At 36.9% G+C, this 26,183-nt stretch overlaps 3 protein-coding genes across 6 annotated transcripts in view; 2 read left to right on the top strand and 1 right to left on the bottom strand.

Annotated features, from left to right (window-relative positions):
• Nucleotides 1–9,194, top strand: part of hwt (SH2 domain-containing adapter heavyweight) — a 244,732-nt gene extending 235,538 nt beyond the window's left edge. For all 3 annotated transcript variants that reach the window (XM_033350395.2, XM_076625329.1, XM_076625336.1), the window contains 3 exons: nucleotides 4,668–4,851; nucleotides 5,251–5,370; nucleotides 5,890–9,194. In XM_033350395.2, coding sequence (XP_033206286.2) covers nucleotides 4,668–4,851; nucleotides 5,251–5,370; nucleotides 5,890–6,079 — 494 coding nt within the window. In that variant the 3' untranslated portion in view covers nucleotides 6,080–9,194. The remainder of the gene's footprint in view (nucleotides 1–4,667; nucleotides 4,852–5,250; nucleotides 5,371–5,889) is intronic.
• Nucleotides 9,195–9,351: 157 nt separating this feature from the next.
• On the bottom strand, nucleotides 9,352–14,472 carry LOC117166368 (glutamine-rich protein 2). 2 transcript variants are annotated; one of them, XM_076625861.1, is made up of 12 exons: nucleotides 14,390–14,472; nucleotides 13,997–14,163; nucleotides 13,695–13,856; nucleotides 13,001–13,388; nucleotides 11,936–12,333; nucleotides 11,684–11,788; nucleotides 11,345–11,610; nucleotides 10,958–11,206; nucleotides 10,134–10,368; nucleotides 10,003–10,069; nucleotides 9,689–9,744; nucleotides 9,352–9,620 (listed from the first exon to the last, which is right to left on the bottom strand). In XM_076625861.1, exons 4-12 carry the CDS (start codon nucleotides 13,377–13,379, stop codon nucleotides 9,489–9,491), a joined length of 1,887 nt encoding a protein of 628 aa, XP_076481976.1. In that variant the 5' UTR covers nucleotides 13,380–13,388; nucleotides 13,695–13,856; nucleotides 13,997–14,163; nucleotides 14,390–14,472; the 3' UTR covers nucleotides 9,352–9,488. The 2 variants fall into 2 exon arrangements, with proteins under 2 accessions (XP_076481976.1, XP_076481973.1); XM_076625858.1 differs by lacking the exons at nucleotides 13,997–14,163; nucleotides 14,390–14,472 and having other exon boundaries at nucleotides 13,706–13,794.
• A 3,082-nt stretch (nucleotides 14,473–17,554) lies between these two features.
• Nucleotides 17,555–20,118, top strand: LOC117166417 (uncharacterized). The gene is made up of 3 exons (XM_033350373.2): nucleotides 17,555–17,593; nucleotides 18,319–19,537; nucleotides 19,634–20,118. The coding sequence occupies exons 1-3, from the start codon at nucleotides 17,555–17,557 to the stop codon at nucleotides 20,116–20,118; spliced, it is 1,743 nt and encodes a 580-aa protein (XP_033206264.2).
• Nucleotides 20,119–26,183: the final 6,065 nt, after the last annotated feature.

Consider the following 26,183-nt stretch of genomic DNA (forward strand, 5'->3'; position numbering starts at 1 on the left):
ATAGCAAATGATTCAATTTCAAGTATTAAAAATGTGTTTCAAAGTTGTAGTTTAACCGAAATTATTGAAAAATATTATAAAGTAATAAATCTGAGTAGGAAGTTTTTGAATCCTGATCATTGAGTTGTATTTTTAAATTGTATTTCCTTGCATCGCATTGCATTGTAGTCTTATTGCTGTAATGTACCTAACTACTATCTACCATAACAACTATCTGTTGCTATTCTGCCAGCAATGCTGTACATTTCTACTTTTTCATCGTTTGCAGACAATAAAAATAAGAATTTATACGAAACTTTTGTAGCAGCACATGAGTCAGAGGACGATGCGAATCGAGAGCGACTCATGTTGTTGTTTTGCCTCGGGACATCGATACTGCCTTGACTTACAAAACACAATGATAAACCAACTCCGGGCAAAACAATGTCACCGCTACGAGCAGCCGTTAACCGAAGTTGAATTTAAACTTTCCGGTACTTCCCCAACCAGTGTAAATAAACGAACACGATCGTTAAGACAATCAGTTAGTATCGAGCATTCTTATAGTCAGTCTTTGGAGGAGTCAGTTATCTATCAGTTAATCAATAGTCACACACGAATCAGTTATCAGTCAATCTTTATCGAGCGTTCTTATAGCGAGTGAGTATCGAGCAATCTTAGAGCGATACTAATATATGAATTATACTATTATATGAATTATCTGCCGTCCTCTGGTAGCGATAAAAGAATGACGATCGATCTTGAGAGAACACGAATTCGTGCTGAAAGTAGAATTTTGGTTGCGTTCGTTCCTTTGGATGAATCGTTAAATGTCACTGGACTGCGGATAAATTCGGATGCGGTGGATTGTTGGAAATGGGCCATCTGCAATTATAGCGTTTGTTTCGTCTTGTTATGCCTTCGTTTGAAATTTACGAGTACGACACAAGTTACTGGTTTTGTGTTTTACATAGAGAAAAGTGAATATTATGTAAATTTTCTGAAAATTTTGTAATTTATCAATTATTCTTCATTTCTCAATTCCAAAAAGAATTTCCTACCTGAAAAATTATAAAGTACTATTTATAAGAAAATTATAAAGTTATGCGTATTGAAAATATCTTCAAAGCCAGCAAAGTGGCTGTTAAATGATTGCTACATTATTGATACGCATAAACAAAAGAATAGCCTAGAACGTGTGTGTCGGGTTCTAATAAAGAAAATGAAACTGCTTTAGATTGGATGGCGGAAAGGGGTGGAAAACGAGGAATTCGGGTAAATAAATCGAGTTGTCCGAACAACCGGATTAAATTTAATAATACAGATACGGCCAATCTCGGAGAGTAGTAGACGGCTGCTTTCTGTTCGTTAATGTTTAACTATGCTTGAAACGCACGCCGTGTCAGATGAGTAGGAAGAGCGCGTGGATTCGGCCTTTCGAGAGTTTCCTTCGATGTTGCGTGTACGAAAACGATTTATGTCGAATGAATAATTCAGTCGTACCAAGTTCTATAGCTTCCGAATTTCGTACCTGTCAATCGGTTACGTAGAAACGGTTCTTTGAAGATGTGAAGTCTTTTTACAATCTTTAATAAATTAAGTCGCATTTTTTAAATTCTCAAAAGTATTTTATTTCTTATTCTATGTCGTGACTTTTATAATTCTATGTTTTTGATGTTCCATTTATTATTCAACATGTAGTTAAAATTAATAATTCGTACCAATTTGAAGCTTTCCCAACAAACGCAATAAATCGGTCATTCAATTTTAGTAGACTATTTAATTGTTAATTATTCAAACGATTGATCGAATTTAAGAAGCATCGCTCTAAGCTAGAATCTGTGTCTCTACAGTCTACTTCATAGCAATCTATTACTGGACTATTTCTCGATATGAAATGCAACAAACTTACATAAACGCGAGTTCCAATATTACGCAATTAACCAGCAACTTTGATCCTCGCCATTAACATAATTCGCTCTCATTATTACCATATAAAGTTTTCTCATTACACAACAGGTGTTATAAGTATATATCACGCTATTACGTCAACAGAATGACAGACGTTATATAGCTCATTATGACGTTAGAAAAACTCTAACAGACAATGTAAGAAATCGCTATCAAAAGAATCAAGAAACTGACACCTAAAAGCTTTATCGCGTAACGTCTGACGGAATTCAATGGTCTTAAATTCCAAAGTACGAGCTCATCCATAATGTATAGAGCGGTCGTTCGAAACGGTCGGGACGCGTTAGCCTCGGGCTGGGCTAACCTGGTGCTACACCTGTCACAGCAATCCTGTCGTACCTGAATCATGCAACCTTCGAAAAGTCGACCACTAAGAGATTGTACCCAACAAATGAAATTACCTCGCGGTCGCGCAGCCACTTTCTTCAACAGCGCCGACCCTCCCATCGATTATCATCTCCGAACTTTCACGAGCCTGTAATAACATTGACGCTTACGCTCGATGGCAGACCCCGGAAGAATTTACTTAGCGAAATTTATAAATTCTTGATGAACGGGGAGCCATGTTTTTTCGTCGCTATGGAGGCTACGATTCCTTGTTCTGATCAATATCGTAGGGGGTTGCCTTTATTAAGAGTAATTTATGATAATTGCCGTGGATTTGGGGTTGTTAAAAGTTTCATGGGTTTTTTGTCGATGTTTCGAAAGTATAAAATAATGCTACATATTTTTAGAAATATTTATTATTTTACGATTATCGCAACAAATGATTTCTTATATGTATTGTTTATTTATCTACGCGTATATTTTATTAGGTCGTCCGAAAAGTTTCTTTCGTTTTATAAGGAAATAATGGATGCACAACATTTTTCAGTTTATATTATTTTATCGAATTACGTATGATCCATTTTGTTCTATCAAGATAAAGATTACAACGTTCGTTATATTAGGTTTCATGTTTGTATAAACATTGTAAAACATTGTATAAACGTTTGTATGCGTCATTGTAAAAGACGTGTCTGTAAAAGAAAGACACTTTTCGGACGACATAATAAATCTATTTACTCCTTCCTTTAACCAATCTAAATTAAATTTATTATATAAATAATTCTCTTATGCTTAAAACGTTTCAAAGGGAATAATTTCCTAAATCTTCGAATGGTACGAAATGTTTCTCCTCTATTTGGCAAGTCAAACATAATTAAACTAATTTAAAGCTAACCCAAGAGCCACACTTTGATATCACTCGATAAGCGTCTGTTTATTCGTATACTCAACCTGCCCCAAAGGAATAGCAATTTCTCTTCCCGGCTAATTTCAAGCTTGGTCGAAGGTCGTGGAACCTTTAATAAGCGTAATACCTCACGACTTGAATCGTGTCTGCGCCATTCGTTTACAACGAGGAAAATAGAAGTAGCTTGTCTTCTATATCTGAGGCCACATTGTTTAGCAGGAAACAAGGCCCGTAATTTGCACGGAAATCTTAAGTGATAGTAGGGTGAAAACTTTCCAACAAGTCAATGGAAATCTTCCTTAGAGGAGGAGAGAAAAGAGAAAAATTGCAGGAAGGAATTTCGATCAATTGTTTGTGCTAAAAGAGAGGAGATTCTGCTCATCCAAGAGTAAGAGACGTTCCATTATCATACCTTGACAAAGCAACATCCAAAGTCACGGTCGATTGTTCCACTACACGAAGGAAGTATTTCTCGTCAGAAATTATCGAGTCTTTGCTGCGAGAGCACGGTTATTGATGACACGACTACATCCTGTCGAGAAGTTGATCGAGCGTCCATTCAGCAATGAAACTTGATTAATAATGTTCCTTTTGAAGATTTCTTGACACTCTATTACTTCACTTGTTTTTATAAAATAAATTCTTCCTATATTTTGTGCTATTTTCAATGCTCTTCGTCTGTTTCCTATATCATTATATTTCATAAATATCGTGCATTAAAATATTCAACGTTATTATACGGGAAAAGCGTGATACAACCTTGAATATTAATGTTTACGAATCAAAACTCCAGACCATTGATCAAACATCATATCAGAAATTCATAGTGAAATATTACATCTTTTAGCCACGAACGAACCTAAAAATAAAATAACATAGGACCTTGAACATCATCGAGTATCTCAAATCCGACCGTTTAAAGAAAATCGAAAAATTAAATTCAAGCAATTTATCAAACATATGTAGATATACGACTATATAACTTGCAGTGAAATATCATATTTTATATCATCCAAATAGTATCGTCCACGAGGTCAAAAGTAAACCCAAAAATTAAATAACGTAGAACCTTAAACACGACCAAGTATCTCAAATATCACGATCTACCTCGAACGTCATAAAATACAGAAAAACCGGTGCACGTCATCCACTGTCAAACTGTCTCCTCCCCGTCAACGTCCCAATACAAACGCGTTTGCACAAAGCCCTCCTTCAATTTCCATGATCTTCCATTCTCATGATCGTCATACCTCCAATGTAAACGTATACACATAGACATTGTACATCGTCTGGGGAGTTCGGTTGCTGTCACCGTGAATCTTAGAGGAACCTGAGTTCGATTTGTTCCAATTACGGGAAGGGATGCCATAAAATCTGCGAACAGGGAGGTTTCCTCGTGTCGTCTACCGCCTCGTATACGTATATAATCGATGTTTACCCCGGGGAATCTCACGGCGTCTAACTGTCGCGTGACTCATTTCAGGCGGCGGTATGGCGCGTCCGAAGATGACACTGAATCTGGATGGTGGGAGTGGGTCGAACAGCGGTGGAAACGCTGGTCAGTCTGCACCGAAAAAACCTGGCGGTCTGAGCCTTGGATTGCCATTGGACACCGCCCGCGGATCCGCCGATCTGGTTGACGTGGACCTTCCTTTGGAGAGACAAGGGTACGTCCTTGATTTTGGTTTTCTTGGCTCGCACGTACGCTGCTGTGTCGCCATCGTGTCTGCATATTATTTTCATGAACATTCACAACATAGGTGCTTCTTCAAGAATTTTATCGTGAAATTTATGGAGAGTTTGTATGTTAAAAGTATTTTTACGAGGTAACAAGATGAATATTTCATTGCAGATTTGAGAGAGTATACGTGAAATAGGTCGGTGAAAATTTGATGAAAAGATGCTAAAAATTTAGTTGAAATTTACAGCAAAAATAATTTACTGCGGAAATATAGATGTCTTTTAGTGTCTTGTATATATGTATTTCGTACAAGTTCTTGGATCCTAAACATCATATTTCTGGTTTCTCATAGTTTAATATAAATTTCTTTTCTTCCTGCTCACAGATGGTACCATGGATCCATTACGAGAATTGAGGCAGAAGCTATCCTACGACTTCTTAAAGAAGGAAGTTACTTGGTGAGGAACAGCGAATCCACCAAACAAGATTACTCTTTATCGTTAAAGTAAGTTATATAGGTTACATCAGGTTGATGTATCACAGTCGGTATTTTATTTTTTCAGGAAAAGTTTCGCTTCTTCCAACAAGTAGTTTCCTTGATAAACGAGAAAGTAAATTTCTTGTAATAAAAAGAATAGATATTATTACCATCTTCTTTATCTCAGTATACTTTGTATACTTTACAATAATATTAAAAAATGTTGAACTCTATGTACTATGCAATTAAAACAAAACTATCTTCTTCGTAGTCTTTTCAGTTCATACGCTAGTTTAGTTTACTTTTCGTACATTAAAAAATTCTAACACATCAAAGAACTGAAAGAAATCTCATGAAATATAAATATCATTTTAAAGATCGCTCTTTTAAATATAATAGCTATCCTGCTTTTCAATTCAACGAGAATTGCAATGAATTCAATATTGAATGCACGCATTATTTGCTTATTTATAATAAATCCAATAATAAGTAATAATAATAAGTAATAATAAATCTAAACGTTTAAATGCATATTTACAATTACAGGAGTGCCCGTGGTTTCATGCATATGCGTATCCAAAAGAACGAGGAGCTGAACGCGTACATCCTGGGCCAATTCAGTAAACCATTCGACAGCATACCGGAAATGGTTCGTCATTTTAGCGTGAACCGTCTTCCGATACGCGGTGCCGAGCACATGTGTCTTCTGCATCCAGTCATAGCTCAGCTTTTGTAGCGCATCTATCGTAGCGCCGTTTAAGGCGCTCCCCAACAATTTTTGATATCCCTTTTACCTTCAAAGAATACTCACAAAACCTGAACAGTACTCCGAAAGTTATTTATAAGAAAGGAGAGAGGAGCGAATGAAAGATGAACGTTGTATATGAAGAACGATATTCTACGGGAAAATCTAGAGTCACATATAATAGCACTTGGTACTTCCACTGAAGATTTCCATTCTAGTCCCGCGATTCGCTTTTTCGCAATTTGAGGCTGATCAATTTTTTCCGAGCTTCCGAGGTGAATCGAGGGAGGAAATGAAATAATAGCGACCGATTGTTATAGACGAAACCATTCACGGGAATAATACAGTACAAAGTTTATAATCAGTGAAAAGTTTCCGTAGACTTAACGAGCGACCTTGAAGTTAATCCTATTCGTTTACGTAATCCCTTAACGATCGCGTCGACGTTTGTTTCCGCGTCGTTCGGTAGCTTTATTAACCGCGACAAAAGGATTAATCTTGACCTAAGATATTAATTGCGTCGCTTCGACGATATTATTCCGAACCTGGCGACGAGCTTTCGTTGTTTCGTAATGAACATTAAAAAGGAAAAGCGTTTTTATATGGAAACGAACGTTGAAGAATGGGATGGAATAGATGTATGGCGAATATTTTACAATATCTGTGTAATGTCTCGTCTTCCCCAAACAGCATCGCGCAAATCTACCTCTTCGTTAGAGGTGTGTACGTATATGTGTAATTTATTTTCACGAGATGGATCAATTCCTTTCACTCGATTGATCGATGAAGCGGCTTTTACAAACGGTTGCGTAACGCAGAGAAGGACTCGTGGGAGATTATAAGGAGGAAAACTCTGGATTTTCAGAAGGATTTCAATGTGTAAAGAGCGCGTGTGGCATGTACTATGTATAAGATATCGACGAAGTAGAGAATCTTAATGGTCTAAAATGGTGGATCGTCGTACTGTGGCAGAAATGAGACAGAGTCCGGGGAAGCACCGTAAGAGCTTTAGAAAATGGTTGTTCCTTGCGCTTGTGGCTCGCGAAGCCACGAGTTTCGTGTAAGAAACTATCGATGGGATCAGAATCGTCGTACTACAAGCTGATAATCTAGAGAGGCATGAGGTAATACGTACTTAGATTTAGATACACGCGTAGTTGGCCGACGTCGGCCTCTACGAAGGAGCTGGAAGCCAAAGAAATGAGTTAAGTCGCGTCTTCGTTCGTGCGAGCAAGGAGCAAGAGGAAGGACAAGGTGAACGAAATAACGCGATTAACGTATGTGGCGCAAAGTGGCCGCGGTTCAATTGCCAAAGTTTACTGCTAATCGTGTAATCATTTAGTCAGGGTTTAGTTATTCACATTATCGTTGATAAGGAACAGTAAGTAAATTGATCGGCAGTTACTTTACGTTGATGTACTGCGAATCGAAACCGAGGAAAGAAGAAGAGAATGGACGTGAAACATAATGATAATGATAATATTTTTTCGTCCGGGTTGACCGATAGAAGAGCGTACGGTGAGAAAGAGAAGGCGAGAAAGATGGAAGTGAGTAAAGATGATCGAGGTCAGCCAGTCCGAACAATTGATGGCTCGTCACTCGAGTCATCCGTCCGACAGTCTCTTATTTTTGGGAGATTTTTGTGAGAGGAGGCAACCGATACATATTTTTTCATGTGATATGAATTTGTTACAGAGATAGCCTAGTTTCACCTGTGATCTGTTACTTAGTTCCCTTTATCCATGTCTGTTGGTCGCTGTGTGCAATATTCTCGTACGTACGATTATAATAACGATAATAATACTATTGATAATGGATAATGATAGCGTAATAGTAATAACGATTAACGATAATGGTAACTAATTAAGTCGCTATTGTAATTGGGTAATCAGCAACGATGCGTAATTAGGCGCGACACGAAGAGACGTCCGTGGTGTTACAATAATTATTTCGAGGTAAGGATTCGATTCGCAAACGGTTGTGAGCGAGTTTTCTGTTGGTCATTTGGTTAAGCCAAATGGCATGTAACTAAATATTTTACGTATTTGTCATCGTTTAGAAAAATGTAGAATCCACATCATACGTAGGCAAGTGCCATAAAAAGATTTTAGTCGGTAGAATTGCAACTAATTTCGGTAGATATTGTTTGACTGTAGATGGATACGTTCTATTCCTATGATTTCAGTGGAAATCACGCGTGAACGTGATACTAGTTATAGCGTATTTATTTAGAATTATTCACGTTAAGTTGACACCTCACCAACGTTGTATTTGGCACTCTCTACCGTATCCTTTTGATTAGGTTGAGTGTAATGCATACACGTTGTATTTTAAGCTGCCAGTATTATTAACTGTAATCGATAATGCATATCCATGTTAATATTTAAGAACATTATATTGTCCCCCGCCCTTGACGGATGATTATGGGAAAAAAGGTATAATCTATCTGTACGTATATATTTATTTGGCGTTCTATTTATTGCATTGTGTCGTTATAAGTCAATGATCTTACTGTCATGGTTCCGTGTATACCCTTGATTTAATAGTAAGATCATAGTGAGTATCCATGGTAATCTTATTATTGTTAGGTATTAGAGAAACGTAGAGTAAAACGCCATTCACCAAAATGAACAAAACAAAAAAAAATGTGACGTATGAACAAGGCAGTCGTAAAAATTATGTGGTAGATACTAACTTGTAGATACTTCCTGTACCTTGAAATTTATATGAAGTAGCATTTAGCTCCAATGTATACATCATTATACGTATACATAAATATTCTATTACTATTACCAGAAAACACTAGCGCATAGTCGTTTATAGAAGGTGCAATCGAACGTCAGATCGGAAGTAATGGAAAAGGGAAACAGGAAACAAAATCCGATATTATATAGACACGATTCGAGCGCTGTGTACACTCTTAATGTAAACGGTATTCGAACGGTGTGATGTGCAATAAACGAAACAGCGATCTAGTGTGGTCGCCGCGATGCGTGGTGCGATTCGGTATTTTTGTTTTAGCATGACAGACCACCGATGTTCCAAATCGACTTCACTAGATAGTCTTGTGTACTCCGAAATTCCCTCTTAATAATAAAACATTTAATAAAATAACGTTCCTCGTTTTTCTTTGTCCTGTAGATCCTCAGTTATTCTTAAGTATCCTCAGTAACGTAATTTTAGTAAGATGATATCAAAATAAACTTATATTCTCAATAATGTAGATAAAAATATAATAACAAATTGCAAATAAATATTATGAATTTTAAATTAATTTTATAATACTTCTGTGTATGTAATATATTGTATTATATTATTCACTGAACCAGATATAAGACCTTAGAACAAGCACTTCATAAAAATATTTAGAATACTTTACAGTGAATAATTAGAATCTCATTTAATCTTGTTCTCCCAGTTCTTCTTCTTCTATGTATTGAACAACATGATTTGCAGGTTCAACTGTATCCATCGGTGCACTGGCAGATCTGTCAGATTGATCTTCTGTCTCTGTTCTCGGTGTCTCTGCAAGCTACGAATAGAACATAAACAATTTACGTATCATTTCAATTCCGTGTTTAAGCTTTTCGACTTATTTACCTCTTCTATCACTTCCTTAGTTATTTCTCGAGATTGTCTCCTCGACGATCGTTTTCCTGTTAAAATTGTACTAATAAGTTTCTATAAAATAGTTTCTTTAAAATATATGTTGTAATGTAAATTGTACGCTTCAATTTTTGGTTTGTTTCGTTATTACAAAAATTCATAATGAAATAAAAATAAACAATAGAAAATTATACCCTGAATCTTAGATAGAAGCATAGAAAATTCCAAACATTATTTTTGTTTAATTAAATGATATGTATTTAGGTAATTACAAAGAGCAAGAAAAAATTGGTTCATGTTCAACGTACTTGAAACAGTGGAAGTTTGCTTGTCAGGCTTTCGCAAGGATGGTATAGTAGTTATCGATTGTCTATCCTGAAATACAATTACCTTTGTTAATTTCGAAGCTGAAAAATACGTGGGGAAAACGAATAATTACCGATGATCGAAGTTCGTCGCCACGCTCGTCGCAGTATGTAGGTCCGCAGACATCGATTTTATCTGGCATTCGCCGACCTTTATACATCTTACCGTCCGTTCCCTTTATCATCCCTTCCGTCAGCTGAATTATTTCCGGTCCCCACTCAGTGAGGAAATGGCCCACTCGCATTACTCTTTGCTGAGGAGTGGTAATCGTGTGGCTTCCACCGCAATATCGATTGCACAGATGATCTCTAACATTTAAACATATGTCTCGAATAAAATTAGTCCTTTTTTAGCTAGAACATATAATAATTTAATAAGATAAATATAGTTAGACGTCCATTTATTTTAAAGATTTCTAAGCTCAACTCGTTAATCGATCAGAGTATACTAATTCGTCATTTGAATTTCTATTTACTTAAATGTAATCATTTTTAAGCTTATGGATTCCTCAGCCTTTTATCCTTTGTGTTATTTTCATTGAAAATAAGTAATTACTTACAAGAACTAAGATCGATCCAATAGAAATTAGTTTGTCCCTACTAATTTTCAAGTTTATAATTATGTAAGTTTCTAATTAAAAAATGACTTGGTTAACATGTCAATCACTGATAATAATGGATCATTGCATTTATTCTCCCGACGTCATCAATTTAGCAAAAATCGAAGGCAATTTATAAATTAACAGAAAGGACAATTTAACTCCTTTAGCGGTACTGAGATTAAAAGTATAATTTTTTATATTTAAACGTTTCTTTTAAATTTGCTCAGAAGTCCAAAGCGAATATATTGTTCTGAATCTTTAAAAAAAAGATGTACATCTCAATATTAGTTACGTACCTAGGAGTCTTCACAAGCGTGTCCGCTCTTGCGCTCTTCTGCTTCTTTGCCTCCTCCTGCATGGCTGCTTCAAATTGAATCATATTTCTACTATGAGGTAACCTTCTGTGTTGCTTTCTAACCTGATCCAATTCATAGGTCAGGTACGGCTTCATGCTTGTGGTGCATGGTAATGTTTCAACTTTAAATTTGTGGGGAGGATCCATTCTCATGACCACATCCTTGTCGCAAGATATGCATTGAACGTCCCTAATAACACACACAAAATGTCATCGAGCGTATATCTAATTATCATTGGATATTGCGCGATGAACTCAGTTACTTGAGATACAAAATTTAGAACAATATAAATATACATATACTGTTGAAGGATTGACGTAACTTTACCTAAGCATTTTTTTGGTTCCGGCAGCTTCGATATCTTGTCTCGCTTCCGCCACTCTCTTCAACTTATCTTGAAGAGATTTCAGTCGATGATTCACGAAATCCTTCAGCGGAGAAATCTCCATTTTATCAACTTTTCCCTCGATCTCCTTTTGCACTTCATCCAGAGCTTGTTGCCAGATCTCTTCTTGCTGTCCCAATTTATTGATCGCGTCTTCGAGACCGTGTGCGAGATCATCACAAGCTGCATCGAATTGATCGTAAGAAACCTGAGGAATAAATACCACAGAAAGATTGCTATTTATTTTCCTCTGATATTTTGGTAAATATACATGTGCAGACCTTTCTATGTATCGCCTGAGCATCGGCTTTATCGGCAAGAGCTTCTTCGAGGTCTTCTCTATCGGCTTTAATGGTTTTCAAAAGTTCCACTTGTTCTAACAGCGCCTAAATGAGGAGTAGAACAATATGTGCAATAACAAGGAGAAGAAATATTAACTAAATAATCCACGATAAAGAGGAGGATTAATTATATATTGAACGATATAGAATGAATATAACGATGAATATAAATACGATGAATAATATACTAACATTAAGATGCATTTCGCGAGTTTCACGATCATCGATCAGACGATCCGCGGTTTGATTCAATTTCTCCATTTCAGCTTGAACCTCGTTATACTTAGAGACTAAATTGTCGATATTAGTGGCGCCTGCGACACCAGTCACTTGTACTTTGTCCACTTTATCAGATATGGTAATCACGTCCTTTTCTAATTTTGAAATGCGTTTTCTCATGTCTTGCAATTCTTCTGAATCTATCATTCCCTTCGGATTTTCAACCTGAGTGCGTAGTTCTGAAGGTGTGTTTTTACGTGGTGTCGTTATTTCCTTCGTCGTTTCCTCTGTTTCCTCTTTCTGTGTTCTTTCGACCGGATTTCCTTCCTTTTGCGTAGTCAGTTGTTTTGCTTCTATCTCTTTGGTCAGTTCTACATGGACGTGTATAAAAATCGATAATTTATCTCTGAGAAATTAATTGATACATAACTTTAAATATCAAATATTGATTATTAAAAGCGTGTAAGGTCGAATTTTATTGGAAACTGAAAATGATGACTTTCAGTGATTCAATATTAGTGAACGTTCATGTATTAGATCTAATATTTATCAAGTTTTTGTTTATCAAGTTTGTAATATTTATCAAGTTTTCCATTTGTTACTGCTAATAATTGCAGAATAAGTTTTTTTAGATACCTTAATTAAATTGATCATTCTAATAATTCTTTCATTCTCAGAATGTTTTAAAAGAAATGTTCCTTAAATTCTTAAAAGTATTTTCTCTCCTTTTCACAAATCGAATGTAATTATAAAGTAAGTTAATAAACATAGACTAGGATATCACAGAAATTTCAACAATCATAGTGAACTTTGGATAGTGTAATGATTGCAAACTTTCGATCTTAGGCTTAAATTAAGCGCAGTTCCAAGTTTAGATTAAAAATGAAGATGGGTAAGAAATTATTAAAGAAGATGACCGTAAATATATCAAAGAATACTTCAACAGGGACAGTTAAAATGTAAGAAATAGTAAGTATTGATAAGATTCATCAATTCCCTATAACTAATTATTTAATTACGATACTTATGATTCATTACCAGTTTTTGTTTTGTCAATCTTTTCGTTCAAATCTTTCAGTTGATTTTTCATTTGGCTAACTTCCATTTGCAAGTTACCCACGTCCTGGTGCATTTTTCTTATGTCTATTTCGCCTAGAATTTCGCTTAATGTAATTCGTCTAACGGGTTGCTTTTCTTCCTGTACAAGCTGAGCTTCTTCTTCTTCTTCCCCGGTCGTTTCAGCAACTACAGGTTTTTTTATCGCCTCAACCTCTCCATCGTCAGAGATTAATTGTAAATTCTGAACGACGTGATCCAAATTGTTTAAAGCGTTTTCTAAATTCACTAGTCTTTCTTCGAGCTTCGACGTGTCTTCCGTGGCGAGTGTTGTGTCACCCTTCATCACATCTTGCACCATTTTTGTCAACTGGAAGCAGAGCATTTTCTGTAGTTTTACTACATCGGAAGTTAAGTAGACTATAATATATATAATATATATAAATACAACTAAATAGTTTTATTTAAATTGAAAGATCTATATTATCAAAATACAAATTATTAATCATTACTGGATTGTTTATGACATCCCTGCTTTGTATCTTTTATGTGTTTCTAAATACTATTAAATTACGAGTACGTGCGCAGTAGTTTACGGCTAAATAATAGACAACTGAGATATCGATAAGTTTCCTCATTGTGAGATTAAGTAACGATTGAAGGAATCAAGTTATACCTTATCAATACCTTGTTCAGTGGCGTCCAATCTTTTGGTAATGCTGATAATTTGCCAAACGTCGGTCAGGGGGTCGGTGATTTTACCTTTCAGTCGTTCGATAAGCTCTGGAGTCGTTGCTAACTCTTCCAATGCTTGAAACCGTTGTTGAAGTTCGTTAACCTACATAAATATTTTAATTAGAATCTTATCATATAATTTTACACCTAATATTTTTCTCTCGACGAAAATAAATAAAAAAAATATATATATGGCAAAAATATATGGAGTGATATGGTAAGTAGAAGATAAACTTTTATTACATTTTTTTCGAGCCGTTTGAAACCTAAAGCTGTAGGGGTTGCACCATCAACAATCGGTTCTACAAAGATAACAGTTTCGCATTTGCCTTCTTTCCCAGGACCAACTTGTTTTCTGACACCTGTTGTCTCTTTTAAATCCACCGCGTCTTGGGATGCTCCGCTTTTGACTACGTAATTCGTTACCAGCATTAATTAACAATAATTGAATTTTTGAAATAACCTTAAAATACTGAATTGAATTTGGTAATTTTTTAATATTCTGTTCCTTGCATTCTTGTGCAGGTTTGCTTGGGATTTCACTGATATAACCACGTTCTTCTAATATCTATCTTATTTTGCGTGTATTACAGAAATATTATTTTGTTATAAAACATTATTTTCTTAGATAGATACCTAGCTCGCTTTCAAACTTTTCACGTTTTGTAACTGGAACACTCGCAGGTCTTTCTCTCGCCTCAGATTTTATAACGAAAAGTATGAAATTATTACGATAACGAAAGCATGTACAATTGTATCATTAATTTAATATAAAAATAACAATATCAAAACTAGTGCATCGCTTACAATTATCAGAATATCTTCTTACCATCACTGACTACATCCACTTTTACACTTATAGCGTCGGTACTACGAACTTGTTGCTTCACGTCACTGGAATCATCGATAATATTGTACTCTTGAAGGTAAAGCGAGGGACCTGCTTTTAGGGAACTTACCATCGTCTAGAAATACATATTATTTACGTTTTCGTTGCATTTTATTAAATTTCACTATTTATAGTTTTATTATATTTTCCAAAAATTAAGCAAAACCACAATACACACAGTATTTTACCTTGATTCGATTAGCATCATCGCCACGATACTCAACCTTGGTCGATCCTAAATTTATCCGATGCAGTAAAATATGAAGGAAGTTGTGGAGGATATTTAAATTTACCGCTCCAACCTAGACGCGAACGTAAAACGACGTACCTGTCGTTAAAGTATTTCTTGTACCTCATTTCGTGAATTATCGTGTTCTATTTGTGTGAAAGATCGAAGATAAATTCTTTTTACTTCCGGAGTTCCCAATGCAAGATCCAACATTTGCGGTAAAGAAACCTGCAGACTGTCCACTTCCTTAGCGGCAGGAGGTGACGTAGGCGATTTCGCGACTTTTGCCGACATTCTTCTTCACTTCAACAATTTTCCAAAGTGTTTATTTAAAAAAAACATAATAATAAGAACCTCTGATTTTACGGTAACCTTTCTTGCAATTCTATATCTCGAATGTCAGGCGGACATATCATTTTGGCAAGTCATCGGTATTCTTTTATTCGACCGTAGTATCATGGACACAGATGAGATACGAATGGTATTTATTACAATATATGGTAAATAGTTCTAGTAGAATAGTAAAAGTCTTAGACGAGTGGTTGGATTATGGCAACATAGACTTGTAATTAAATAGACGTCAATTCACTGTTGCAACTCTGAAATTTGACAAAGATAGATATTAAGAACCCTCTACTTTTACTCTTCTTTTTTATTTCCTTTTCATCTAATTCTTTCATTTCTTATCGTCTATTTTTTCTCTACATCTATTCCTCAATCAATCTAGAAAAAGAGTTGTGAATTTATTTCGTACTACTTTCCCCTAAATTATTTTCGTTTGCAACTGTGATATAATTTGATGATGAATCGGTAACACTCGAAGGGATACTGAAATGGTAAAGAAACTTGCAAATCTTTGAACTGCGGAATAAAAAGCACGTATCTTATCCTAAAATATTTAGTATAGTAATGTTAATAAATATATCGAATTTATAAATTTGTGTAACGTATAAAACACTAACACAGGCACATTTACCTTTGTTAAATCACAGATATTCCAGACTTTATACTTTCAACCCTTAGCTTCCGTGAATGAACTAAAGATAGCGCCACGGGTATTGTCGACAAGTATCGCCCTCTTGTAGTCGAAATTACCACCTCTTATTTTAAATTCGAAAATTTGCAACCATTATAAAATCCCCCTTAATTGAAACTCTAGCCTGAAACGTCGACGAAATAAATTTTAATAAAAATTAAAGAAATTTTAAGCTACGGTTTGTGGACATTCTCCTATATTAGGTAACATTCTTTAGATTAAGAAGAATTCTCCAAATACTTCAAAAAACTTATTACACCAACGACGGTGAATAAATATTTCATAAGATATAGTCGTTAATTCCTATTAAAGAATAAACAATAAAAAGTTCCTTTAACTTTTAGTTACTTTATTTTCTGGTATTTCTTATAATATCGATTATATACATAGAATATTTATTCTCGTATTAAAAATTTCCTGAAGTACCGGCCATACGATTCATCATCGAAAAGTGGAACGCCTGGTGTGCTAGAAAGCCAAAACAAAGAAACGTTTGTCACCGTGAAAAATGCAACAACCATTCGCTTTTAATATTAACGCGTCTGTTCACAATAACTTCTGTCATGTGTTGCGTTACCAGCGTGTCGTATTAATGAAACAATAATTCATCGTGTTCCATTCTTTGCATAGTAAAACCGTTTATCTGACCGTACGTGACAGGTGGTTCCCTATCGCGGAATAGAAACAAATTCACGATCAAAACGCAGATTAGTTCGCGACGTACATATTTTACCTGACATACCGTATGACATTGTCGATCGTTTGCAATACCTATCCGATATGGTCAACGCGTGCATCGATCGCCACTATTTATATCGCCGATACGGAAAACGATTAATTCTGTTTTATCGGTAGTATGCTGTTCTATGGAACTTTCGAGAACTTTCGACATTAATCGAAGTTTATATCATGGCTATAACAAGCATTATAATCACTATTATATCGTTCTTTTCAGGCTACTAAATTTATATTTATTGTATAAAATAATTGAAAATGAAAATTTATGTGAAGCGAGAACAATTCATCGAGATATTAATAAGACGAAAACAATATCACGTTCGATAGTAAAGTAATAAAAGCTTGATTTTTCAGAAGAATAAGTGACGTTTCTAGATATCCTTTCTCCTCTTTTATTTCATTCTTTCGCGAATATATCTATTGTATTTTGAACTAAACACTCGCAAACAATAAATTCTCATTTTTACATTCAGAAGAACTTGTTGCCTCCATCATTAAGATAGAATTTATTTATTTTACATTTATATTTATATCATCGAATAAAATAATGCCGACTGTTTGACGAGTATAGTCTTTGACAAGTATAATCTTTTAAATATATTCGACACATCGTATCCTTAAGTTACACGCGATAAATCTGACCTGACCGGTATGTTTGAATAATATTGTTCGATTAGCGGATCGAATGTTTAACCGAAGATAATCTCGGTTTTCTTAGACAGTAGCTCGGTATCCATAGTAGAATCTCCAACATATGTTCAATATCAGGAACTGGTCATGATTTTTGTATGATTCAGTCGCCCACCAGGTGCTGGACACGTTACACCGACCCTTGTGCATCATGAATTCTCTTTAACTTTACACTTTTTGCTGCGTTTCCAATGTCAGTGTGATTAGAGGGAGGGAAACATGAATCCGACAAAGTGGAACCTTATCTCAATGGTGATGGTGAGTGAAAATCAATAATTCAATTGATATTTTTCTTGTGTGAAATACTTCTTCTGGGAATGATATTGCGAACATTTCAATTACAAGGATATTAGGTTTCACTCTTTTTGATTAACGATAGCCGTTATATTTGAAGTACCCTGAGTTCTTCCTATAAATTCTTACTTCTTTATCAATTTTGTCATTATTCGTTCTACTTTACATTTTCTGCTAACCACGTGCAATTCTTTTTCCTATTTGTACGGAACTCCCGTAATATTCCGAAACTTACAAACCACAAAGTTTCTCAGTTTTTCCAATTACTTCATCTCTGAGATATATCCAATTCTCCCAAGTACTTTTTCTTAAAAATCTCAATACTTACTTACTCAATCTTCCCAAAAACTGAATTCTCAAAAAATAATTCTTATAAATACGATATGCAGTATAAAAATATTAATTCTGTGCGAATACTATATTCCAATAAAATATCCAACTTTCCCAACCACCTTATGAAAAATACTCGATCCCCGCAAATATTTCATTTCCGAAAAATGATGCTTCTAAATACAATCACATTGATAGAATATTCCTTTCTGTTAAATACCTCGTGTAAAAAATATCCAATTCTTCTAGATATTCCATCCAAACCTCAAACTAGATATTTACTCTATCAAAGTTGCATATCTTCGAGAATTTATCATCTACGAATCAACTATCCTTAATATCTATAATTTTTCGCACAGCTCTCGCTAATCTTCGCGGCCATTCAGACACCGTCAAAACAAAATCCAGAGCAGTCGAAACATTATTCCGGAAAGCGTCATGCCTCTGCATCGAGTCAATCATTTAACACGCCATCCTATTGGGAGTATATTCTCCGAGAGTTCGTGTTCAAGACGATCTCGCCATCGCCATCAGGAAACCACCAGCTGTACAGACGTCTGTTGGAGGCGCCATTTTATGGCGGCCCGTTTCCCATCGTCTCGAACGACGTGGCCAACGTCGTCTTGTCGCGTGGCGACGTTTACCAACTGCCGAGCGGCCACTGGCTGTTCTGTCAACAAGGATGCGTCGAATGCGGCGTGTGTATCGACCACACGCACCCTACGGTCAAGTGGGTGCTGCGGAGAATCAAGAGAACCTCTTCACACGGCGCCGCAAGACACGATCTTCAGCTGACGATCTTACCGCAGGTAGACGGTAGCTACCACACGAGGAGCCTGTGGCCGCAAACGTACGTCTACGTGACGTCAGAAGGCGAGCAGGATATCTACATGAACGATAAGCATAGCTATCATAGCGACGGCGCTGCTTACGTCGCCGTAGAAAACGATTCTTCCGGTCAGAGAAAATCTGGAAACTTTTGGTCGTACGTTGACAGGAATTCGTTGCCTCAGAAACGTATTGTTGGAAACTCGACTGACGATATTATTTCTAAGAAACGTAATGAAAGTGATGTTGAAGAGACTTCGGAGAGCACAAGCGCGATGCCGAAAAAGGATGATGCAGGAATAAATGGCGAGAAGAGGAATGAGTTGAGAAATGTCAAAAGACAACGTCCAGAGTTGAAGGTTACTAGCGAGAAAGAAAATTTCAACGGATCTTCGAAGGATGTTGGATCGAAGGAAAATTTGAGCAAATCCTCGAAGGGTGTTGCATTAAAGGAAAATGTGAGTGGATCTTCGAAGGATGTCAGATCGAGGGAAAATGGGAGCAAGGTGAGGCAATCGATACCAAAGTTGATTCTGGGTACTGATCAGATGGGACAGAAACACTTGGTACACGTAGTGCCTGCTGACGGATCGACGAATACGAGTTTGATGAACTCTGCGGTATCGAATGTTTTGAACGCGGCTGGTCGGAACAAAACTGCTTATCAGAGAATATTACGAAGGATATTTGATTCTTTGAACAATAACAGGAGATCTATTGAAAGTTTTCTAGAACCTCTGACATCAACAGGTAATCCAGAAATTATTTTGGAAATTGTTCTGCTTGTTAAAGAATAAGCGGAAATAGAAGCGACTAATTTTATGGAATTATTGTATTTTATTTTAGAAAAGTTGAGTCGACAAGAAGAGGAGCATCAACTACAGGAAACGAGAAATGGCTTCCCAGGATTCGGAGCGGCAGGCCGTCTGCACCCCCTTCGCAGTAAAGAAAACAAAAATGAATCTTCGTTTGAGAAAAGATGGCCTTATACTTTAAATTGGAACAGAGAACGTACGACATCTAGTGATAATGCATTTGCTAATAAGTTTATGAATAATACAATTAATTTTGATCGTAAATCAAACAACGGTTACACTCTAAACCTTAAGATGCAGAATAGTATCGCAGAGAATAAGAATATATCTAATAGGTTTCATTCTAGATTATCTGAAAATAATTATAGCAATAGTACATTTTACAATAATTCCAAGATAAATAACGTCAGCCGTAATAGTCAGGTGTATAAATTTTCACCTCGTAGGTATAAGATATTAGTAACTACCGAGTCAACTACAAAATTTGACGATATTACGAAGCGTAATAACTCGTAATTACACGCTTTGATATCCATGCACGTGTGAGTCCAAGTATGATATTGAATAACAAAGATTCTAAGCATGATAATTTCAGAAATTTAACTAGGTAAGTTTACATTCTTATTTAAAAATCTAAGGGACATGTATGAGGAAATGCATTACTACTACAAGTCCTTTTAATGGTAGAAGGTTTGTTATTAGAAGTAATAAAAAAAAAATTATAAACATCCGAATGTAAATTCACATCTTTTCGTTTTACAATAATATATTCGTTATATACTTATTGTATATTTACAAATCTGTGTACGGGATCAATACGTTTCTCATATATTGGAAAACACACACTAGCACACATGTAAGATGTATAACATACAAATGGATAATATGCATACTAAATAAATGTTACATTATTCGTATAATACTGTGATAAAGATTTTACAACAAACAATTTTAACAAAATGAATTATTTTGTAAAAACTGTAGAAAACTAGAAAAGTACGCGTACAAATGAAGATGACACGATAAATCGCCTTCTTTGAACAGAATAAATCCATTGATTTCCCCATATTCTTCGTAAAGCAAACGCGGTAATAAAATTCCTAAATCATACTTTATTACCGCGCTTTCAGGAACCTCAGTGTCGTGGCTGGAAACATCTTATAATAAAACAAACTAAATAGCGTAGGGCTTGGGAATTTCGCCTAAACACCGTAAGCCCGCGGGTCGCACCATCGGCGGCGCCGCTAAGAGGATCGACGATCCTTAATCAGGCCTGGCGCGATCGTTTAAAACGATTATAACCCTTCCTTGTCCCACGGCCGTATCGCCAAGCATCGCATCAGTCTCGCGTATTAGTCGCCCAGGCGAGAGAGAAGAGCGGGTGAACCTCTCTGTCCCACGTGTGACCTACGCAAACGTGCTTGGTTCCTCTCGTAATTGCGTGGCGATAGAACCGCGTTGTGTATATCTCACATACGTATATATATACATACATACGTATGTACACGTATGTACTCGAACGTGTATGTGCACGCGTGTACTCTACGCCTCCCTAAGTGTTACCCTTCGTTGCGCGCGTACACGCGTTTGCAGAGGTGTACGGGACCGTGTTCGTGCACACGGGCTGAATTTGTGCAAACAGCTGAAAGTACATACGCGCACGCGAGAGTATCTCGCGAACGAGAAACGTTGGCTTAACGGTGTACTTTCGGGAACAGGAGAGAAGGACAGAAAGAAAGAGGAAAGAAGAAGAAGAAGTAGGAAGAGAATGGTGGAGAAACGGGGATGAAACGACGGGCTCAGGCGGTGAGGTTTGAGAAGCAGAGGTAAGCCGGCGCTTATATTTAATTAAGGAGGATACGGGCTCGAGCGAAAAGAGAAAGTCGAAATGGCTGGAAGAAACTCTAGGTGACGAGAGAGAAAGGCAACGAGTCTGTGTTTCTTGTCTAATTATCTACCCTTTGCGTCCTGCCAGCCACGTTCACTTTCTACGTCTGCTATCTGCCGCGCGATCCGCACTACTTGTCCCTTCCTCTTTTCATCCTGATTTTCTAGCCAACTTTCCACGTCCTTCCCAACGTCTGATTTCTCTTCTGCTCTCGGTACTTTGCTCCTCGCCGTCCTTCTGTTTTTCGTTAATTTTCTTCCGTTTCCTTTCACGCTCGTTGGCCCATTTCTTACCTAACTCGAGACGATCACAGAAATCGTCTCCTACCAGACGACACTCTGTTCTTTCTTTCTTTCTTGTTTCCCTCTTTTTCGTCGGCCGATTTCGACGTCTTGAAAATTGTGAATCGAGACAAAGAATGTCTCCGTATATTACGTTCAAGCTTTTTAATTAAATCATTCGCCCGACTGTCCTCGCAAATGGTTAACCTTCAAGGTAGTATAAGGTAGAGGTATTAGAGTCACACGAGCTTCAACATCTTGGGATTCAGTCTTGAACTTTGCATGGAATAATCGAGCTTGTTATATGTATATTATGAGATAGCATTAGAAAGAGAAAGTATCGTGTACTTTACGTCCACCAAAAGAAAATATGAAGAACGGGAAAATAATTCCAATAATTATACATTAGAGATGTTTGAATCAGCGAAGAGATATGACAAAGAACAATGTGATAAAATAAACGACGACGTAACTTTTACGGATAAAGCATAAATAATATGCACAAACTATCGAATTATGGCAACTACAACTGACTATATTAATATTAATTCGTCAAACCTTTTCTTTAATAAGTAGAAGTTATGTCATCAAAAATTAACGTTGACAAGCTGTCGATGTAAATACTTACACGACACATTTATCACGCCATTGAAAACAAGTCAAATAGGCTATTTCCAAATGTTCATAAAAATTGTTCACAATTAAATTGGACGAATTGCAGGACAAACTACTTATCGTTAATTACTTGTCTCAAATATCTGTATCTTGCTTTATCTGAAACAGGGATCACTCGTCCTATAACCACACACAGAGTACAAATATTCTGTTTCTTGCTTATCCCCTCTGTTTCTATCTTCTTGAAAAGCGTCCTCTTTTAATCTACCCTGTTTCTTTTTTCTTCCTCGTATCACCCTCTTACTTTCGCCTCATTCTTCCGCGGGCTTTCTAGCCGCGTACAGACGAACGGCGCAAAACGATCGATTCGATCACTGCTGGATTGCTTTTAACGAGTTTCCTTTCAGCACGGTTTATCGAGAATTGCGGCCGCTTTCGTTCGAACCCCAGAAACCGAATACGCCGGGGAAATTTCGACGGAAGATCTTAATTAAAGACGCTCGTCCAAAAAATGAGAGTCCATCCCCCGTCGTTCTTCGTTTTCTAACCACCTCAAACCGTCGAACTCGAGACCGAGATTGGTATTATCGCGCAAGTGCGAGGGTTTCGCTATTATTATCGTGTCGTCGATCCTATTAACGATCGTGTATATAATTCGGGGAATGCCAGAATGATCGTGCAATCGAGAGACGTCGCTCTTAATGGGATTGTTAACGAGATTTGATCGAGAGAAAGTAGCATCGATTGGTTTCCGAGAATTTTGTTTGACCAACGGGAATATTAATTAGCAATCATTTTGTCGGAAATTTCTCTTACTGCTAAAGGCCATTCGTGAAGCATTTGTAATAGAAAATACGATTATAGAGAACAACAAGAATAGTCGTGTTAATGTTTCACTCTTCATGCGGAAAAACTTTTTGAAATGTCTTACAAGTTTTAGATCATTGTATTTTAGATTAATTTAGCCTATTCATTATATTCACGATAAATATGAAATTGTATAAAATTATCCTAAAAATCTTTCGTGATTTGAATACCTCGAGATAAAATCTTCTTTTTATGATCCTTTAATTATTTGTTCCAGTCACGAAACTTTGCTTTTCGTACGATATTCAAGCGTTATTCATACACTGGCCAATATATGTTTACCTTGAACACACGTCATATCCGCAAACGTAGAATCGAATGGAATGAAATGAATTAAAAAACTAGAAATCCCATGGAAAATAATACCGAAAGAGCGTTGCAATCCTTTCAGGCACGGTTTATTCCCATTAGAATAATTATTATTTACGTTTACGGCGTAAAGCAAAGGAAAAGCGTTACGAAACGGTGAGGGCGCGTTTCTTTCTACACACGCTAATAATAATGATATATTAAAGTTCACAAATTAGCTTTTTCGTAATTAAAATATATTTCCTGGGAATACTGACACAATCCGCGCGTGTATGAAATTAATAGGATAAATTATATTAAAACGGCAAATCTTCCTCGGGCGAACCGACGCTGCGAAAAATTCAAAATGGCACTGGTCTTTTCATGTTCGAGACGCGAACGATTTTGCAACCACCTATATATTTATGTTTGTGAGAAAATGGAATATTTAAAGTTAATATTGATACGGGCCATAGTTTGCTCAGGGTAAATACATGTTCATTGAGATCTGGCTTAATTAACAGCTCTTTTTTCGTTTCAACGACTCAAAATTATTTTCTGCTTCTCTTTCACCCCGACGTACTTCTTTCTCTCTTTCTCTCTGTAGCTTTTTACCTCTGCTTTTCTGTCTGTGGTTTCGTGCCGCGACACGCTGACGTGCGAAATTATAAATTTTCGAATGTTCAGTGTTTTATAACCCGCAATGCTCACGGCCGTCGTACGGTTTCGCGTCATTTATGCAATGTTTATTTCAATGATCGTATAGTACGCGCCATCGAAATATTTCCTACCATTTCGATCGCTGTTCCGTTTTTTATCTCGCCGGTTCATCAGTATTAACGAATTTTGCATGTTTCCACCGGTGTCCGAACAATTTAATAAATGTTTTGATTAAAACTCAGATTTATGAAAAATATAGTACAATAAAGGGAAAAAAGAAGGAAGGTATGTAGAATGGGAAGTTAATGTTCGTTCATTGAAATGTTGGTCGAATAAAATTACAAAAACGACAGATTAAAAAATAATCAGAATATTACTCGATCGAATAACTTGGCTCCTTTCTCGGTATTTTCAGCTTTCCAAGCCGATTAAAATTTTTCGTGCAAATATTTTTGCACGGGTATTTGAATTCCATATGCGTCGACAATTAAAAATTATTTTATGTATAACTATGATTGTGGGACAGGTAATCATAGGGATATATAACTTAATCAAATATATTAAATTTCGTATTATTTAGTGATACTTCCATATAGATTACAAAGATTATACAAAATTTCATATTATGACAATGAAACAACGTAAAACTCGATAAATGAATGTTCCATTCGAAAGCTAATAATATTTGCAAATATTTTTTGTGGACACTGTGTTTTTATTATTAATTTGGCCTCCATCAACACTTTCAAACATCACATTATCTTCGTAAATTAATGCTGATTGATTATACTCGTTCTAGTAAGATTCTTCTACGATATCATAAAATTTGCATGCGTCATTTACCTCATTTACCATCTCCATTCCTTAATTACACCTCGTATTTTGTTGAACCTCGTTGAATCTCGTTGAACCGCATCTTGACGACTCCTGAAATTTTGCTCCCTCGTGTGGCTCATCGTGTACACACGGGGAGTATGGTCGAGTAAACGGCGCGAGGTGTTCCAGCGGAAATGAGGGGAATGAAAGACGAAAAGAAATCGGTCGGAAAAGTGGAGCGCGAAGGAGCCAGGCTTTTAACGGTAAGACCGTGAAGGTTTCCAACTCGTCCGATGGGAAATTGACGCTCGCTCTCCAGAAGGAGGGGAAAGAAAGACAGACGGATGGAGCTTCTCGATCGTGGTGCACCTGAGCGAACAAACGATAGCAGCGGAGGCAAGGAGAAAGTGAAAAAAGGAAAGGGGATAGACTTGACTAAAGGCAGCGGGAAAGGCCGTCTTTCCCGTTTTCAGATATTTAAATCCGAACTCGGGGCCGAAATCTCGAAGACAAGGGGGCGGGAGTGTTCGTCTGGAACCTTGGTGTATCTTGAGCGTTGTGCATTGAAAGCAAGCCCCGGTGAACGAGCAAAAGAAACAGGGAATGGCGAGGGGTTGGGATAGAGGGTTGGTCGGGGAGATGGGAAGGAAGGAAGAGCTAGTTGTTCAAGCGTAACGTGTATTCTTGTCAGGGTGAGGCCGAAAGACGTAGTGCTCAGACTTTTGCGGGGCCCTCTCGCGAGGAAACGCGAGGTGCAGAACGCGGCGCGGCTTCAGAAGAAAGATGGTAAACAAGAAGAGGCAAGGAGGGAAGAAAAAGAAGGAATGAAGGAAGGAGAAGATTCAGAACCTGCTTCCTAATGGTGTGGGTGTGCCGACGAGCAGAGGAGTAAGTTTTAAAAACATCCCGCCCAATACGCCTCTGGTGCTGGTTTTATCGTTGCCTGTGGCCCCCTACCACCAAATACAGCGCCACGAACGGTCTGTCTCGGCTGTGAACCCGTATCCGGCAAAGGCTTTTCCGGCTTGGTACCCGAGGTACTTGCGCTTCACGTACCGTTGCCCTGTAAATCCTACCGAAAAGCATCTGCTGGTATCAAGGAACACGTCCACCAGTGACACATGAGCGATTTCTTAGACCTCTGCGCGAGTAGGGCATGCAATTTT

This window comes from Bombus vancouverensis, chromosome 2 (genome assembly GCF_051014615.1).
Source record: "Bombus vancouverensis nearcticus chromosome 2, iyBomVanc1_principal, whole genome shotgun sequence".
Taxonomy (NCBI): Eukaryota; Metazoa; Arthropoda; class Insecta; order Hymenoptera; family Apidae; genus Bombus; species Bombus vancouverensis.

Excerpts from the sequence above, each read along its gene's own strand:
- LOC117166368 (XM_076625861.1), bottom strand. The coding sequence starts at position 13,379 with ATGGTGCAAGATGTGATGAAGGGTGACACAACACTCGCCACGGAAGAC. Across the intron at positions 11,789-11,935 it reads CTCGCGAAATGCATCTTAAT|GCGCTGTTAGAACAAGTGGA; the intron begins GTTAGTATATTA and ends CTCCTCATTTAG. Across the intron at positions 9,621-9,688 it reads CTAAGGAAGTGATAGAAGAG|CTTGCAGAGACACCGAGAAC; the intron begins GTAAATAAGTCG and ends TTCTATTCGTAG.
- LOC117166417 (XM_033350373.2), top strand. The coding sequence starts at position 17,555 with ATGAATCCGACAAAGTGGAACCTTATCTCAATGGTGATG. Across the intron at positions 17,594-18,318 it reads ACCTTATCTCAATGGTGATG|CTCTCGCTAATCTTCGCGGC; the intron begins GTGAGTGAAAAT and ends TTTTTCGCACAG. Across the intron at positions 19,538-19,633 it reads AGAACCTCTGACATCAACAG|AAAAGTTGAGTCGACAAGAA; the intron begins GTAATCCAGAAA and ends ATTTTATTTTAG.